Source organism: Lissotriton vulgaris, chromosome 8 (assembly GCF_964263255.1).
Source record: "Lissotriton vulgaris chromosome 8, aLisVul1.2, whole genome shotgun sequence".
NCBI lineage: Eukaryota > Metazoa > Chordata > Amphibia > Caudata > Salamandridae > Lissotriton > Lissotriton vulgaris.
This window is the reverse complement of record NC_141696.1, coordinates 287,058,350-287,073,347: the sequence shown is the minus strand read 5'-3', so window position 1 is coordinate 287,073,347 and position 14,998 is coordinate 287,058,350. Positions and strand designations below refer to the sequence as shown.

Below are 14,998 nucleotides of genomic sequence, written 5' to 3'. Positions count from 1 at the left end.
AACGAACTGCCCAATACATTTTGCAGAAAAGTTAGGTCATATTTTAAACATGTCTGATACCAGTGGTTTTGTACATGTATTTAAGACAATATTTTCGGGACTGTTAGCGCCCTTTAAAGCAGTCCTAGGCATTTTTCCAAACTTCGTGCACTCTGTGTTCGGCGGCCTGCCTCTCATCTTGGGACTCGTAGCAGGGATACTATTTTTATTTCTCCAGCTCTGGTATGGCAAGTCCGGTCACCAGCGAAACCCAGATTACCATGGAGAAAGCTCTTCTGACAATGCAGTATCGTGAACGCATAACACAGATTCTTGGCTTGGCTCGTTTGAAAGATCTGAATACCACATGGTTCCTACTATTCAGACCAATCTGGCAAGATGCCTGCTTTGTGGAGAGGAATGCGTGTTGGATATCTGTCTAACACTTCCATCAGCAATGCCAACGGATGTTGACCCCTTACTGGGTCCGATAGCGGCTCATGTATTGTGTTGCCCCCAACGGCTACCAATCTTAATGACGGCATTCATTGAGGTCTCACTGGCAATTCCAGCTGAGGGTGAGATACATGGACCAACAGGCACACAGGTACAATATACTGCGAACATTGCTAATGCGACTGACGCTGATGCTTCTCATCTATGTATGATTGATCTACTTAATGAAGTAGTTCAACTTTCATCTACTGTGGTAGACAATTTCTTTGCCAGCCTAGACGATTTAATGTTTTCTCCTGACACCAAGGATAACTTTTGAAAATTAGCACACAGCGTTCTATGAACTCTGAATTCGACCTTCGCTTTCTCAAAACAAAGCTTCTAACTTTGGAACTGTATTTTTCTACGATTTGATTTGTCATTTTCCCATTTTTTATTTTTTGGGCACAAAGTAAATCTTCTTAAAGTAGAACTATTCTTAGAGAACAACAACTCTTTGAATACTTCCTAGAAACAATATTGACCTTATCTACAAACAAAATAGTTGATATGGGATGGTCTTGACTTTTCTTCTGTAACTAAGAGCCATTTCATAAATGTAATTTTCTTGATTCATTCGGTTAGCATTGCCAATGTCATATTATATGCTTACAATGAAAGCATTGCTTTTGAATGCGTACTGTACAAATGCTCATTTTATGTGTACATAACCATTTTCAAATGCATTTTATGTGTTTTTGGGTGGGATTGTAAACACATGCTTTAGAAATGTTTAGTGCTTAAATTTATTAATGTCGAACATAATAAAGTGGAGTGTGTGTTGTATAGCATTTAGGACCCGAGTGTAATTTTCCCGATTCATGCCCTTATATAGGTATAAATCACCATATCCTTATATAGGCATAGAAATCACAACCATATTTAGACATAGCTCATGCAGTCCAAATACGGCATGGCTACTTCCACTAGTTCTGAAAATCCACAACAATTTCTTGGAAAACTCGGCTTCAGCAGTTAGAGACTACTCCTTGCTCGAATATTGATTTTTCCAAGAACTCATGGAGTTTTCAAAGAACTGAGACTCTTTGATGACGTTATTATGTCCACCTTTACGTCAAACTCGGCACCTTCAAGGTATAAATATGCCCACACTTGCCCTAGCAAACACACAGTGGTTTGGAGCAGTTCAACTATCTACTTGCCCGACGCATCCTGCTACAGCAATTGCTGAAGAAAGCCGACCCTCCAGGAGACACACTAAGAGAGACACTGTCTTTTCTCTTGCCGAGAAATCCAGCTCCAGTGTTTCCAAGTTGCCCTTGCGGGTTGTTGGGAAATCGAGTACGGAGACAGAGAGGTACCTGACCTCCTTCATTCTAAACCAAGGTACAGAGCTGATTAGACCCTACGAGAAATCTTGGATAGATTCTTGACAAAAAAGAATGTAAATGTAAATGTACATGTATTTATATAGAGCAAATCACCCACACCGCAGGTATCTAAGCGCTTGCTTAGGGAACCCGTCCTGGTATTCCCATGTGAGATACCCTGGCAGGGTATCCACAAGGTGAAAGCCAGGCATCCCGCCGCGAGGGGCCGTTGTGGAGATTACGCAAGCTATTGCCCAGAGTCGCAGAGTGTGAACCCGTGAGTCGAGTAGGCACCGGAGCGAGAATTATCGAGTCCGTGGAATTATTGAGCCCAAGCCCCGTCGAGGCGGGGAATTGAACCCTGGTCCAGGGCCGATCTCAGCTTCCGGGTCTGCCGCCTCTAACCCCTGAGCCACACTTCTACACTTCTGCTACACCTCACTTACTTCTTCCCTCGTACTAGACTTAGGTTAGGTACTTTGGGGTAGGCGTATTTTAGAAGCTCCAGTTGAGTACTTTTAGTCTTTATTTATTTATGTATGCATTTTATGGCTTAGAAACATACTTTTACAGTATTATTTTATAATACTCTTCTTGCTGTATGCATTATACTTTACAGCCAGTATTACAATTGTAGCAGTTCATTTCTTCTGGATGAGAAAGAAGACTGTTCAAAAAATACTTTTATTGAAAATGCCTGTCTCTCTATTTCTCTGCACCTCTGGTGAAACGAAGCATGCACGATTGACTGAGTAAAATATCTATCAAATGTTTCCATGACTCTGAAGATCAGTTTTATTTTGGGGAAACAAAGTTGTCATGTTTATGCAGTTGTCGGAAACTAATCCCTTCTTGTTAATTCGAGAAAGTTTCTAGTGACCTCCTAGCTAGCACTCACAATTAAGTCTAATATATTCGATAGAGACCTAGCAGACATAAGTCCTACGTCAAATCTATAGGATATATTATTCCAATGCGAAGAGCCTATTGGGAATATAGGAACTACACTACAACAGGACTGCGTCGCAGTCCCTGTAGTTCAAACGTTTAAAGAGAAATGGCCTTGGTCGGGCTCCAGGGGGTGGTCTGTGTGCCGGCACGCGATGCACGCATTCTACTACGAAGTGCGAAGATAGTTCACCCACAGGTAAAAGATCCCTCAGGTACTGCTTCACGTAAAGTTCCGGGGTCCGGCCCTCCAGAAGGCCCACCCAGACATTGTTGCAGCTGGAGCACTCTTCAGAGTCTTCAATTCGGTCTTCCAGCTCATGCACTCTGTCCAGGATGTCCTGTAGTGCTGCAGCTTGACTTTGGGCGACAGGCTTGAGTTCCAAAAGAGAGTATTTGTGTGATTGGACTTTCTCTGCCAGCTTATGGTGATCGGCTCGCAATAAAGTGAAGTCTGTGGTGACTTTGTCAATGCGTGTCTCAAGAGATGTCCTGGTTTGGTCCAATGCAACCCCAATTTTCTCGACGGCCGCTAGCACTGAATCCAGTTTAGCTGCTAGTGCAACACCAGAGATGTTAGCGTTTGCCTCATCTCCTGGAAGCAATGAGTGCTGGTCTACGTGGCCAGTTGCTGCATATTTAAACGGAGGCGTACCATGGCGAGCTTCTGGGTGGACAGCATTGACGTCTAGAGGATGGCATGTATGTGTCTGTGTGGGCTATGGTTATGGCCCATGGTTTGAAGCACCTGCAATATCTACTGGTTACTAAATGTTGAGCGTCAAAGTGCGCCTATGGCTCACGTTGCAGCCAATGTCACGCAGCACAAGCAGCACAGGTCTTGATTAGCTGGCTGCGTCACCGGGGCAAATGTCACAAGGTGGAATCGCTGCGGAGGACGTTGGGGGATGAGCCCCTCGACACCTGGAAGATTAACGTCAAGTCTACCCGAGTGGCTACATACTGAGGGGGCTGTGGTGGCAGCTCTACCATAATGGCCGCTCGCCGAAGAGACAGTGACGAGAGCCCAATTGGGTCAGTGGTTAAAGGTTCACTCCGTGGCGTGTCTTCTATGCCATGGAGTTACTGCCACTTTGCAAATGCGTGAGTAGTAGTAGAGTTGAGAGCAGTGGCACCTTAACACAGTGTCAGTTTCCGCAGCCCGGTGCGAATTATGTACAGCTCTCTTGGGCCGTGTCCATAACAGGAGGATTAAGGCCTTAGATGTGGGGGCCTTCAACCACAGCCGGCAGCCAGGCTCACAGTCTTGAGTGCTCAGCACCGCAGCATAGTGGGGACCACGATACGAACTCCGTAATCTAGGGCAGGGCGGTCTCTTAGGGAGCTGCGCGGACAGTGTTGAGCAGCGTCATTGATGAGAGCGTGAGGCGTGTAACTGAACTGGGGCCTGCCCGGCTTCTCTGTTGGGCTGAGAGGCTACTTTGAGTACAGCAGGAGGTTCAGTAGGCCACTGCTAAATAAGGTCCATACATAGGGCCTCGGTGTGGAGGGTGGTGAAAGTAGGTTGAAGGCCCAGGATGATGCAGCGGGGAGCAGGCGGCAAGTGGCCTACCTATTGCTGAGGCAGGGTCATCAGCAGCAGCTGCAACAGCATGTTTCATACTGGCTTCAGCAGGAGGCCTCCAGGAGTGATTCCGAGGATCAGGTGCACGCCACGCCACGTAGGTAGGCCGTCTAGGAATAGACACCGGTCACAACAGCATTCTTGGGCGCAGGTGCTGCAGAGCGTAGTGTTCCCTGGCATCAGGAAGCCAGGGGTGCTCTGATGAGGCGGCCATGCATCTCCGTGGCCTGCTGGGTCGTCCCAGCAGGCAGGCAGGCTTTTACAGGTGTAGATATGAGATGCAGCATCTTCCCACCCGCTATCTCAACCGCTTCGGCTGTCGGAGTAGGCACTTCACTTTCCGCTAGTGCAGGGAGGATGAGGCGGGCCCCGCGTCCCGCTGTGCTTGGCACTGACTTCAAGAGTGTGCCATCCCGGTGTTGGTCCTCACAGCAGGTAGGCCCTTTCAGAGTCGGGCCCTAGATGTGTTGTCTTCCTGCCCGCTATCCCGGCTGCCTCAGGAACTGGAGTCGGCTAGCTGATGCCCTCCGGCATCTGTAACAGCTGACTGCAGGGTGGATGTTGGGACCTCCCTGGCGTGGACTGCGCTCTGACTGAATTGCCCATGGTGGGATAGGCCACTGGGCTACACAGTTGGGTGGCGGGGGGGGAGATTCACGAGAGGCCGTTGAGTAACTTTAAGAATGCCAGCAGGGCAGTTGAGGCAGTAGGTGCTGTCTGGGGGTCTCCGGCAACGCCACAGAGATCACGGCAGCATCAACGGTAGGCTTGCGGCAGCCAGGCCTAAGCTCCATGTTTGGGTCCCCAGCGAGTAGACCGCAGGTCACCTGGTGGTTCCGTGGCTTTCGCGCATCTGCAGCTGGAACAAGAGGTATCAGCAGGGGCAGCAGGTCAGTACTTTGCCATTCCGCGCATTCGTTGGCTTGGATGCTTCAGATGCAGGAGCCTAGTCAGGAGAATAGAGGGATGTACTTTAGAGCACTAGCTGGTTGCGTCTGCAATGTTGGCTAGCTAGCCACACCCCCACAAGCTCTTTAGATATCTTAAGGAAGTATTTCAAACCCTTTGGATTATTCTAATTACTTTCAACAGATATTCAGCCTCAGCTCCCAAGGTTGCTAGATTGCATAGCAAAGCTATTAGATCCATGCATAATGTATTAGATCCATGCACATTCCTTTAACCTGCATATGAATTCCAAGACAGCGCAGAGGACATAGCATTGCGTAGACTAATAGGAACAGAGCATCACAGACACCATGATGTGAGGGGTGGTGATAGCAGCCAGTGCACCCTATACCAGCCAGCCATCATTTATAAAGGTGACCTCCCACTCTCACTTGTCAAGTACTCCGATCAAACCACTTTTGAATACCTGGTATCTGAACTCATAGTTCAGGGGGCCCCCCTTTTTTGGCTACATAATATTTATCATCCCCCTGGTGACCCTATGTCCTTCTTAGATGAACTATCTGACCTACTTTCCCAAACCTCGATTTCCTACTCCAATAACATTTTCCTCGGAGACTTCAATATGCTTGCTGTTTTTATTCACAGATACAAATATTAATATATATATTAATTTTTTTTATATACTGATTTTGAAAGTTTCGTATACAAATGCATTTTTTTAGGACTGCCTTTCTTTTTAAGATGTATTGTAAATGGTTTTAAGTAACTGTGCAATATAAATAAATAAATATATAGGTCAAAACTATCTGACCTTCTTTCCCAAACCTCGATTTCCTTCTCCAATAACATTTTCCTCGGAGACTTCAGTATTCACTGGAACAATAATAATGACCCTGCGGTTTTAACCCTCAATGACCTCCTCGACGTTACTGACTTGATCCAACTCTGCCATTCTCCTACACACGACAAAGGAGCTACGCTAGAATCCATCATCACTAGCAAAAATGTAGCCTCCCTCTCGCACATTGTCCCCATTGATTGGTCGGACCATCACCTCATCCTTTTCACAATCAACAGCTTTACTCCTCCCCTTCCACCAAAAACCTTAACCTTAAGAAATTAACCAGCAACCTCCACCTTATTCCTCCAAGCGAACTTGAGTCTAAACTGAAAGCTAAACTTCAACTTCCTCCTCCCTCACAAAATGCTATTGATATTACTGATAACTACAACAAAACAATCATCGAGGTCCTTGACCAAATTGCACCAGCCAAATTAAAACAGCAAAAAAACATCCCTTCCAAATCCTGGTTTAATGTTGAACTCAACAAGGAGAGACATGCACTTAGAAAGTCAGAGCGCTCTTGGAGACAACACCCCTCTCCCTCTAACCTCGCCCTCCTCAGATCTGCTAGAAGTACTTACAAAAAACACATCCTTAGTGAAAAGGCCTCTTTCTTCCTCGCTCAACTTGATCGAGCTAAGAATAGACCCAGGGAATTATTCAACATTATCAAAAAACAGTCTGCTACTGCCACCCCCAAGTTGACCGCTACCACCAAAAATTGTGAAGAAATTGCAAATTTATTTTCTGAAAAAATTTCAAAGATTGACGCTTCCTTTGCTTTAACTCCCCCCCGCAAGGTGTCTCACCCCTCCTTGTCATCTCACCCTTGCCGTCTCTCTCTCATCGCCCCTCTAGATCCCTCACCCCCTCCAGATCCTGCTCATCTCCCGGTCACCCCCCAGGATCTCTTCCACCCTAGCACACAGCCTAAAAACAATGCATCCTGGCTTCATTTTAGCCCAGTTACTGAGCTAGAAGTACTCAACATCATCCAGCTGGGCCAAATCTCACCCATCCTCAAAAAAGCTACAGCTGACCCTAACAACCTTAACAATCTACGCCCCTTCTCCAATCTACCTTTTCTTTCCAAAGCCCTAGAAAAAAGCGTCCTGCCCCAACTAGACAAACACATGAACTCATTTTGCCTTCTGGATGTATCACAGTCAGGCTTCCGAAAGGGTTGTAGTACTGAAACCGCAATGCTCAACATCGTTGATGACATCCATCACTCCCTCGACAAGGGTGAGGCTTCCCTTCTCATCCTTCTTGACCTTTCGCTGCCTTCGATACTGTTAACCACTCTGCCCTACTCAATACCCTCAAAGCTCGGTTTGGCCTCAATGGTCCTGTTCTCGAATGGTTCACTTCCTTCTTCCATCACAGATCCCAACAAATCAAAATCAGCAGTTGCCTCTCTAAACCTATGCCTGTCTCCCTGGGTGTTCCCCGGGGGTCTATTCCCTCTCCTTCTCTATTCAACCTCTTCATGGAGCCCCTCACCCTCATTCTAAAGAAAGCAGGTATCAATTGCCACCTCTATGCAGACGACACCCAACTTTACTTTAAAATTGAATTCCATTCAGACATTTTGCACCTCAACAATACCCTGACTAAGATCCAACAATGGTTCCATCACAATCACTTGAAACTCAACCCTAAAAAACTGAAGTCATTCTCTTTGCCCCTAAAAATAACCGGCTCCCCATTCAACACTGGCTCTCTGACCTTAATGCTCTCAACTGCTCCCTTTCCACCTCTTGCTCAGTCAAATCTCGCGGAATTAGCATTGACCAAAACATGAGCCTTTCCCCCACATAAAACACGCTGCCAAAGGAGCTCTCTTTTCACTACTACTCCTCAAAAAAATCAAGCCCTTCATCCCTGCTGATGACTTTAAATCTGTTGTTCAATCATTGGTACTCTCCAGATTAAACTATGGCAACGCTTTGCTCTTAGGTACACCTAAAGCCCACCTAGCCCCAATCAAGTCAGTCCTTAACCTCGCGACCAGGCTTATCTCTGATTCTAAGGGGTGCGAACACATCTTCCCCATCCTCAAAGATCTCCAATGGCTCCCTTGGATAGCAGATCCATCTACAAGAACGCCTGCATTACGCATAAAGCCTTGCATCCTCAAACCCCACTGTATTTCTCCCAAAAACGTCACAAAGCTGGGTGCTCCAGAGAATTAAGAAGCACCAATGCCCTCATGCTAGTCCCTCCCTTGGCTAACAAGAAATCTACCCAAGCACGTTCTTTCTCCTGTAATGCACCCACCGTTTGGAACTCTCTCCCCAAAGATCTATGTTGCAACCCCTCATATTTCAGCTTCAAAAAAGATCTCAAACGACACCTTCTCCTCAAATATTGGGGTCCTTAATCCTGTTACCTCCCTTGTGTTTAATAACCCGGCCCTTATGTTGTCATATTCCTCTCTGATTTTTACCTGACCTGCCACCCCCACTTATCTCCCCACATCTACCACTATCCTCCTTCCCTGTTTTTACTTGTACTCACCTCATTCCCCTTCATGTTATCCTCTCTCCTTTCTCCCTCCCTAGTCCCACCGTACCCCCATACCCTCTCCCCTCTATTTGGGCCTAGCACGCTTACACAGTCATCCAATTCCCAGTTGGCTCTAAATGTTACTGCCTATATCTTTGATATGATACTTATTGTTCTTGACTTTTTGCTCTCATATTTTGCTTTTCCTTTTTGTTCAAACTTACTATTGTATTATTCGATCTTGCCCTTCTCCTGCAAAGCGCTCTGATACCCTCGGGTCTAGCCAGCGCTATATAAAACTGTTTAAATAAATAAATACAATTATCAAATCACCACCAGGAAGTCTCAGTCTAACATTGTCAGAGGTGTATAGAAAACACCACTAACAAACTAGCCATTACTTATGTCTCACTATTACTGTTGAGTGCTACCTGTAAGTTGCTCTCTTCTGTGCAAGTCAGCCTATTAAATTAGAAGATTTTGCTTGCTTTAATTAGTACATGTTTACCAAAATTGAAAAGATTGTATTGGAGATGAAAATGTGTGTATTTTTAGAACTTTGTCCAGAAGCTGATGTTCTGAGAAAAATGGTTGATTGTGCAAACTATATTTAAAGTGGCTATGAGTGATAAAACATGTAGGGTTCAGGGAATCTTACTACTCATAATATTACCTTGATGCCCGGGGCTTTGCAGCTATGGCTATTTTGTATTATGTAGAGAATGCCTTTTACATTACTGTTTAAAGTCATGAATGATGCATTAAAGGTATTACTGCTGACAATGTTGCATGGATTGGCTACTAAGGTAATTGGATCTTATATGGTCACTCATGCACAGAACTATGCGGAGGAAACCAGAACCTCTGTGTATTGTGGTGTACCGAAAACCCACCTCAGTGCCTAGAACCCCAATCCGACTAGCATCAGTGTCTCATTTGTTCTCCGTGCTACAGCGAAGCTACCAATGATTAGACAACCCAGAACAAGCGACTTAGGAACCTCTCAGGAATAGTGGGAATCAAGAACACTCTTTCATTTATATTCTCATAAAAGTCTACAACGTGAGTAATCAGAGGCACAGTATAGTTTAAAATGTTTATTTTAACTACGTGCTCTAAGATGCAGTATCTTTGCCAACATAAGTAAAACGATGCATAAAATCAATACAATCAGCATTGTTACAATTCCATAAAATACAAAGCAAGAAATCATATTATAATGATAGTGGAACCAGGTCTATAGTGCCTTGTGTACGACCCTCTCCTTTCTAGACGCTAGCTATTATAATAATAGAAGATCTCTAGGTATAAACAGGGAACCCTATACCTCCAAAATCAGGTGAAGTGAATCACATCCCAGACAGCACAGCTCTTTGTGGATGAAAAGGTTTTCTCCAAGTGTCTCTCTCATGCATGCAATGCAATATTAAAAGCACCCAAGTTTCAGTGATGTGCAGCTGTGTGCCTTTTATGTCTAGAGCGTGGGCCGATCAACCTGAATGAAAAGCATACATTGTTATTTACCCTTGAACACTGCGTACAGACTTAGGTCACAGTGTAAGTCTAGAGATGTGAAAAACAGACCGTTCTCATGTGAAGGAAAACGAGCAGTTTGTCTTCGTAAGAACAGAGGCATGTAGTGTTGTGTGCAAAACCGGCAAAATGGCGTTTGAGCAACTAACCAACCTATGTCAACATAGAAATGTGTTGAAGCAGAAGCGTAGCTTCACTACAAACATAAGTTGCTCTTGTTACAAAAAAGGTTGGAGACCCCTGTACTAACTCATATCCCTTATATGCTGGGCCTGCCCTTCTATGGATACATACTGCCACAAATTTCCTTCACACAATCATAGATTGATGCTGTACTGTCACCATCTTATCCATTACCCATATATTTTTCTAAACTGTTTGGTACTATCTTGAACTGTCATGTGGGTCATACTGATTTCACTTTCTGTGACCACTGAGAGTCATGCAGTGCCTTCCACTATCCTGCTACATTTGGTTCCGTGCCGACTCATGCCTATCCTATAGGACTCCTTGCCTGTTAAAAACTCCACTCAGTGCACTCTATCTATGTCATCACAGTCAAACCTTTCCTGGCCATACTCACTCTTACCTCATGACCTGGTTTCCTGCAATCTCTCTGTCACCGCCATAGTGCCCATTCCCTATCTGTCCTCTTCCCTCTCACAGTATTATGTCTTGCGATTCATTGGACCTGTGCCTGTCCTTGAGCCTGACTACTGACCCTCAGTATATAGGTATCGTGCATGGGGTGAAAACTGAAAGGTCTGAGACACTATGTTATTAGATAGGAGCCAAGGGGTTCACATTACGAAAGTTATGAGATGGAATGTGGTGGGGTGTGCCCTAGAAGGTCAACCTGGCTGGCGCGTAAGCCAACCCATCCCAACTGGCTACTCTTAGCATACGCCTTCTATTTATCCGGTCCGGTAGTTTCCAGCCTCCATCTAAAGTGCATGTCTGTAGCGATGAGCTTTGGAGGGACTGGCACTGCTAGCTAGGATCGCACTCAGCTTTGCTCAGCAGATGCTGCCATCGCGCCTTATGGGCCAGAGCAAGACAATAGCCTATGGCTCCGGTCTGCTATAGACTTAATTGGAGGCGGTGCCAGTTAACACAGCAAGCGCATGCTGCATGTCATCTGGACCCGGGGAGCTTGGAGAGGGTTTTATGGCAGACTAAAGGGGGGGCATACTTTGACGGGGGACCCAAGAGCCTGCACCCACGGGAATGTTGAATAACCCGGTGCTCCCATCCTCTTGGGAAGACTTCCTTACCTGTCAGCTTGGTGGGAGTTACCATGGACAGTGGGAGCAGGCCCCCAGCCACCAGAGAACTGATTACCTAGCCTACCTGGATCCTCCGTGGCTGTGGCAGCCTGGCTGGTAAGTCTGGGCTTGAGAAGGATATGGAGAGCCCCAGAGACTTTAAATGCGCCCTTCAGGGCTATAGTAATGAGTCTTACAGGAGTGGGGCATACGCTCATTGGAGTTGGACTCGCATGATACCTAAGGGAGCGGGACCCTGAACTTTGAAGACTCCCTACTCCAGGAACTTGGGAGACCTGCCTGGTGGGGGATCTTTGCTGCTGGCCTGTACATCGCAGACATAGTACAGAGGGGATAGCTTAGCAGCTACAAGGGCGTGGGTTATAAAATGTGATGTTCTCTGTTTTCGGGTGGCCGTTGCCTCGAAAAATAGAAAAACAGAATTTATATATTCTGTCTAATAAGCAAATTAGTCCTTCTTTCTTGCGTGGGCTTAGAGTACACCACTTGTATATGTATTTTCTGTGTGGCTGATTTATTAACTGCTGTAGTATTCTAGTGATTACTGATGTTGCAGGTGTAATTTTTTTACTGCTGATATGCTCCATTTTTTAAACCATTTCACAGAAATATAATACGTCCATGCTTTTTTGAGCCACTTTGGACAACTTGAAGCACACCCAGAGATGTCTCAGTTTGTCTAATCTTGCATTCCCTATGAGTGTTTGCTTTTTCCAGGATGGTGTTACTTTTTTGGTAGACCCTGGGCAGCGGGACATGCTGTATTGAGGTATGGAATAGAAGCTCCGCCAATCCCCCCCATCTTTTCAAATGACTCCTGTTACTGTCCTTTTGAAATCGTTGATTTTGATTGATAAATAGGCTTAGTAGTCCCTCCTTGGTACTGCCTTGTCTGCGTTTGTAACCTCCCAAGAGGACTGGACTTTTTACTTGTGTTTTTACACGGTCTGCTTTATTAAAGCTCTGAGCACTATTTTCTGTAATTATCCAACACTATTCCACCCAGGACGTGCTTTCATACAACGCACCATGCCGCCAGCTTTTATATTTTGAATAGTAATGCATTTATTTAATTTACAGCGTGGTCCGCTTTAACTATATCGTCCGCGCTTATTTATTTGATTTACAGTGCGTTACACTTTCCCTTTAGTGGGTGCGCTTCTTTATTTAATTTACAGCGCGGTCCACTTTCACTTTAGTGGCCACGCTCCAGAACCTTTTAGTTTATTTATTTCTTTGGGGGGGAATGCACCCCATACAGCGATTTCACTTCAATTTGTTTGCTGCGCCCCTTTCTTTAGACACTGCTCACTATAACCTGAATAAGGCAGGCAGGGTCTAAAGAAAGGGGGGCAGCCACCATTAAAGTGGGCTAGCATTTGGGAGAGTTTAAACTATTGGCATTATGAATAATGATGCCTTTTATATGTGTGTTGCATTTAAAAACATATAAAAGAAAGGCATTGTCAATGCCAATCGCTTAAACTGTCGCAAATGCGAGACCTATTCAATTGAAAATGCTTGTTTTTTTCAGGCAGCAGATTACTTTTGTCTCCCTTCCCTCATAACTTACTTTCCCTTTTCTGGTTCTACAGGGCCGCGAGGTCATATAAATGACAATTGCCCTAACAAAACATTGTCATTTTCAACACCAAGAGCTCAAACTTTCAGAAATGCGAGACTGATTGTATTGCAAATGCTTGTTCTTTATAGAAGGAAGTCTAAAATACTGCTTATCAGAGCTATTGTCGAGTGCTGATTGTTCAAAGAAAAACTTTGTAAGAATATCAATTTTGAAAGTTGCGTATGTGTGTCTTTGCTATGTTAGTATTTTATTAATTGCTATATATGAGCGGGTTAGCAATGTATTTCAGGTTTTATTTGTATATTTTTCTTCTTTACTTCTTTTCTCTTCTGAATATCTTGCATTGGCTTGTGATCAGATTTTTGAGTGCAACTCCAAATGATTTTTTGGGGAACATAATGGTTGATACACATTGTAGTAGTCTGTCTAGTGATACACTTGCTGACCTTTTGGTTCTGTTCAGCAGTGACCACCTTAATGATCGAATTATATCGGCATCTTAATTTACAGCGGCTTATAAGAGACGTTATTGTGACTGTGGTATACAGTAATGTAAATCATGAAACCTCTAAAACACAAAAGTAGAATTTGCTTTGGGCGTACACTTTTACTTACAATCATAAATGTTCTTTTTCTTTCCTTTTTTCAGAAATACAACCCAGAGAATAATATTTCTTTTTTCAACAAAGTAACATATTCGTGGTACAGCAGGTATGATTCTCCGACCTTTTTGTATTTGTTGCTCGAATATACAGTGTTTTGGTTGGGCAAGTCTGAGTAGAAATGTGGTTGCAAAATTGTCATTCTAGTCTATACAAAGATGCAACCTTAAGCGTAACATTTAATAATTTTATTTATTTTAAAACATTCGATTTACATTTTATGTTATAAATCATGAAATAAACTCTGGGAGAACTTGAAATACAATATAGGAGACACTTTCATTTGTCCTCTCTCCTAGCATGATATGCTCTGGGTAAGATTATCCCTGTTGGTGCTCTATTGTTAGACCTACTCAATGAGGCCTTGTGGTACATTGAAAGGTAATGGCTTGACTAACCACTTGCTTGAGGGCCGGTGAAATTGAGTCTGTGGAAGATGGCTGAAGTGTGTCTATGTATGTAGGTGGTATTTATCTAGTGCTAACCTAGCCAAAAGACTACGAAGATGGTAGCGGGACTTAGATCATGAATCCTGCATGTCTTTGGACCAAAGTCTTGGAGTGTTCTAGAATCAAAAGTACTGAGATTAACAGCATGGACATGGAACAAAAACATTCCTGTTGCCAAAAACGAATTAAGAATCTGTTCACACAATAATACCGGAAAACTCATATCAATACATGCCACAATTTAGTGGTATAACCCATATAACATCTATAAATAGATTTTACTGAATAAACGCTAAAAGATGATAGAAAGATTTATTGGGCTTTCTCGTTGAAGAATTTTGTATTCAAGAGATATTTCCCAAACATTTGGTTGATTTTACTTCTGCTCAATTGGCTGTTAAGTGGGGCTTGATAATTTTTTTAAACTTTATTGAGTAAACTGTAATCCAATTTTTTTGGGCCAACCAGTTTCTTTGGTTCAGAAGTTGATGGTGGCAACTGAGGTTCTTGAAATGCGTGTTCACCAGGAAGACAGCTCACAGTTTGGGTTTCCTATTATTACTGCTGATTTGTGAGTCATGTCGCACATACATAGGTTGTTTACTGTTTAGCTTACATATCCTACCTTTAGTATTATTGGAGGCAGTTCTTTGGAACATCAATAGCAGAAACAAAGGTACAGAAGTGCAATTTTATATATGATCATCTATCAGCACCTAGCTACAAAAAATCTGAAAATCTGCAAAAGCTTTTCTCAAAACAACCCATTATTACATAGAGCAAGGCACTACTTGTAAGAGTTCAAATCAAACAAGCTGTAATAAATACAGGAGCTCAGTGCTGAGATTTTGAAAAATGAAACAAACATGAGTATATTTTAC

General features: G+C 43.9%; 1 protein-coding gene across 3 annotated transcripts in view; it reads left to right on the top strand.

Annotated features, from left to right (window-relative positions):
• LOC147696974 (multidrug resistance-associated protein 1-like) overlaps nt 1-14,998 on the top strand; it is a 547,338-nt gene that overhangs the window by 119,221 nt on the left and 413,119 nt on the right. For all 3 annotated transcript variants that reach the window (XR_015299277.1, XM_086934056.1, XM_086934058.1), the window contains exon 2: nt 13,656-13,717. Coding sequence is in view for 1 of the 3 variants with exons in the window: in XM_086934056.1 (XP_086790182.1) it covers nt 13,656-13,717 (62 nt within the window). In the remaining 2 variants the exon portion in view is untranslated. The remainder of the gene's footprint in view (nt 1-13,655; nt 13,718-14,998) is intronic.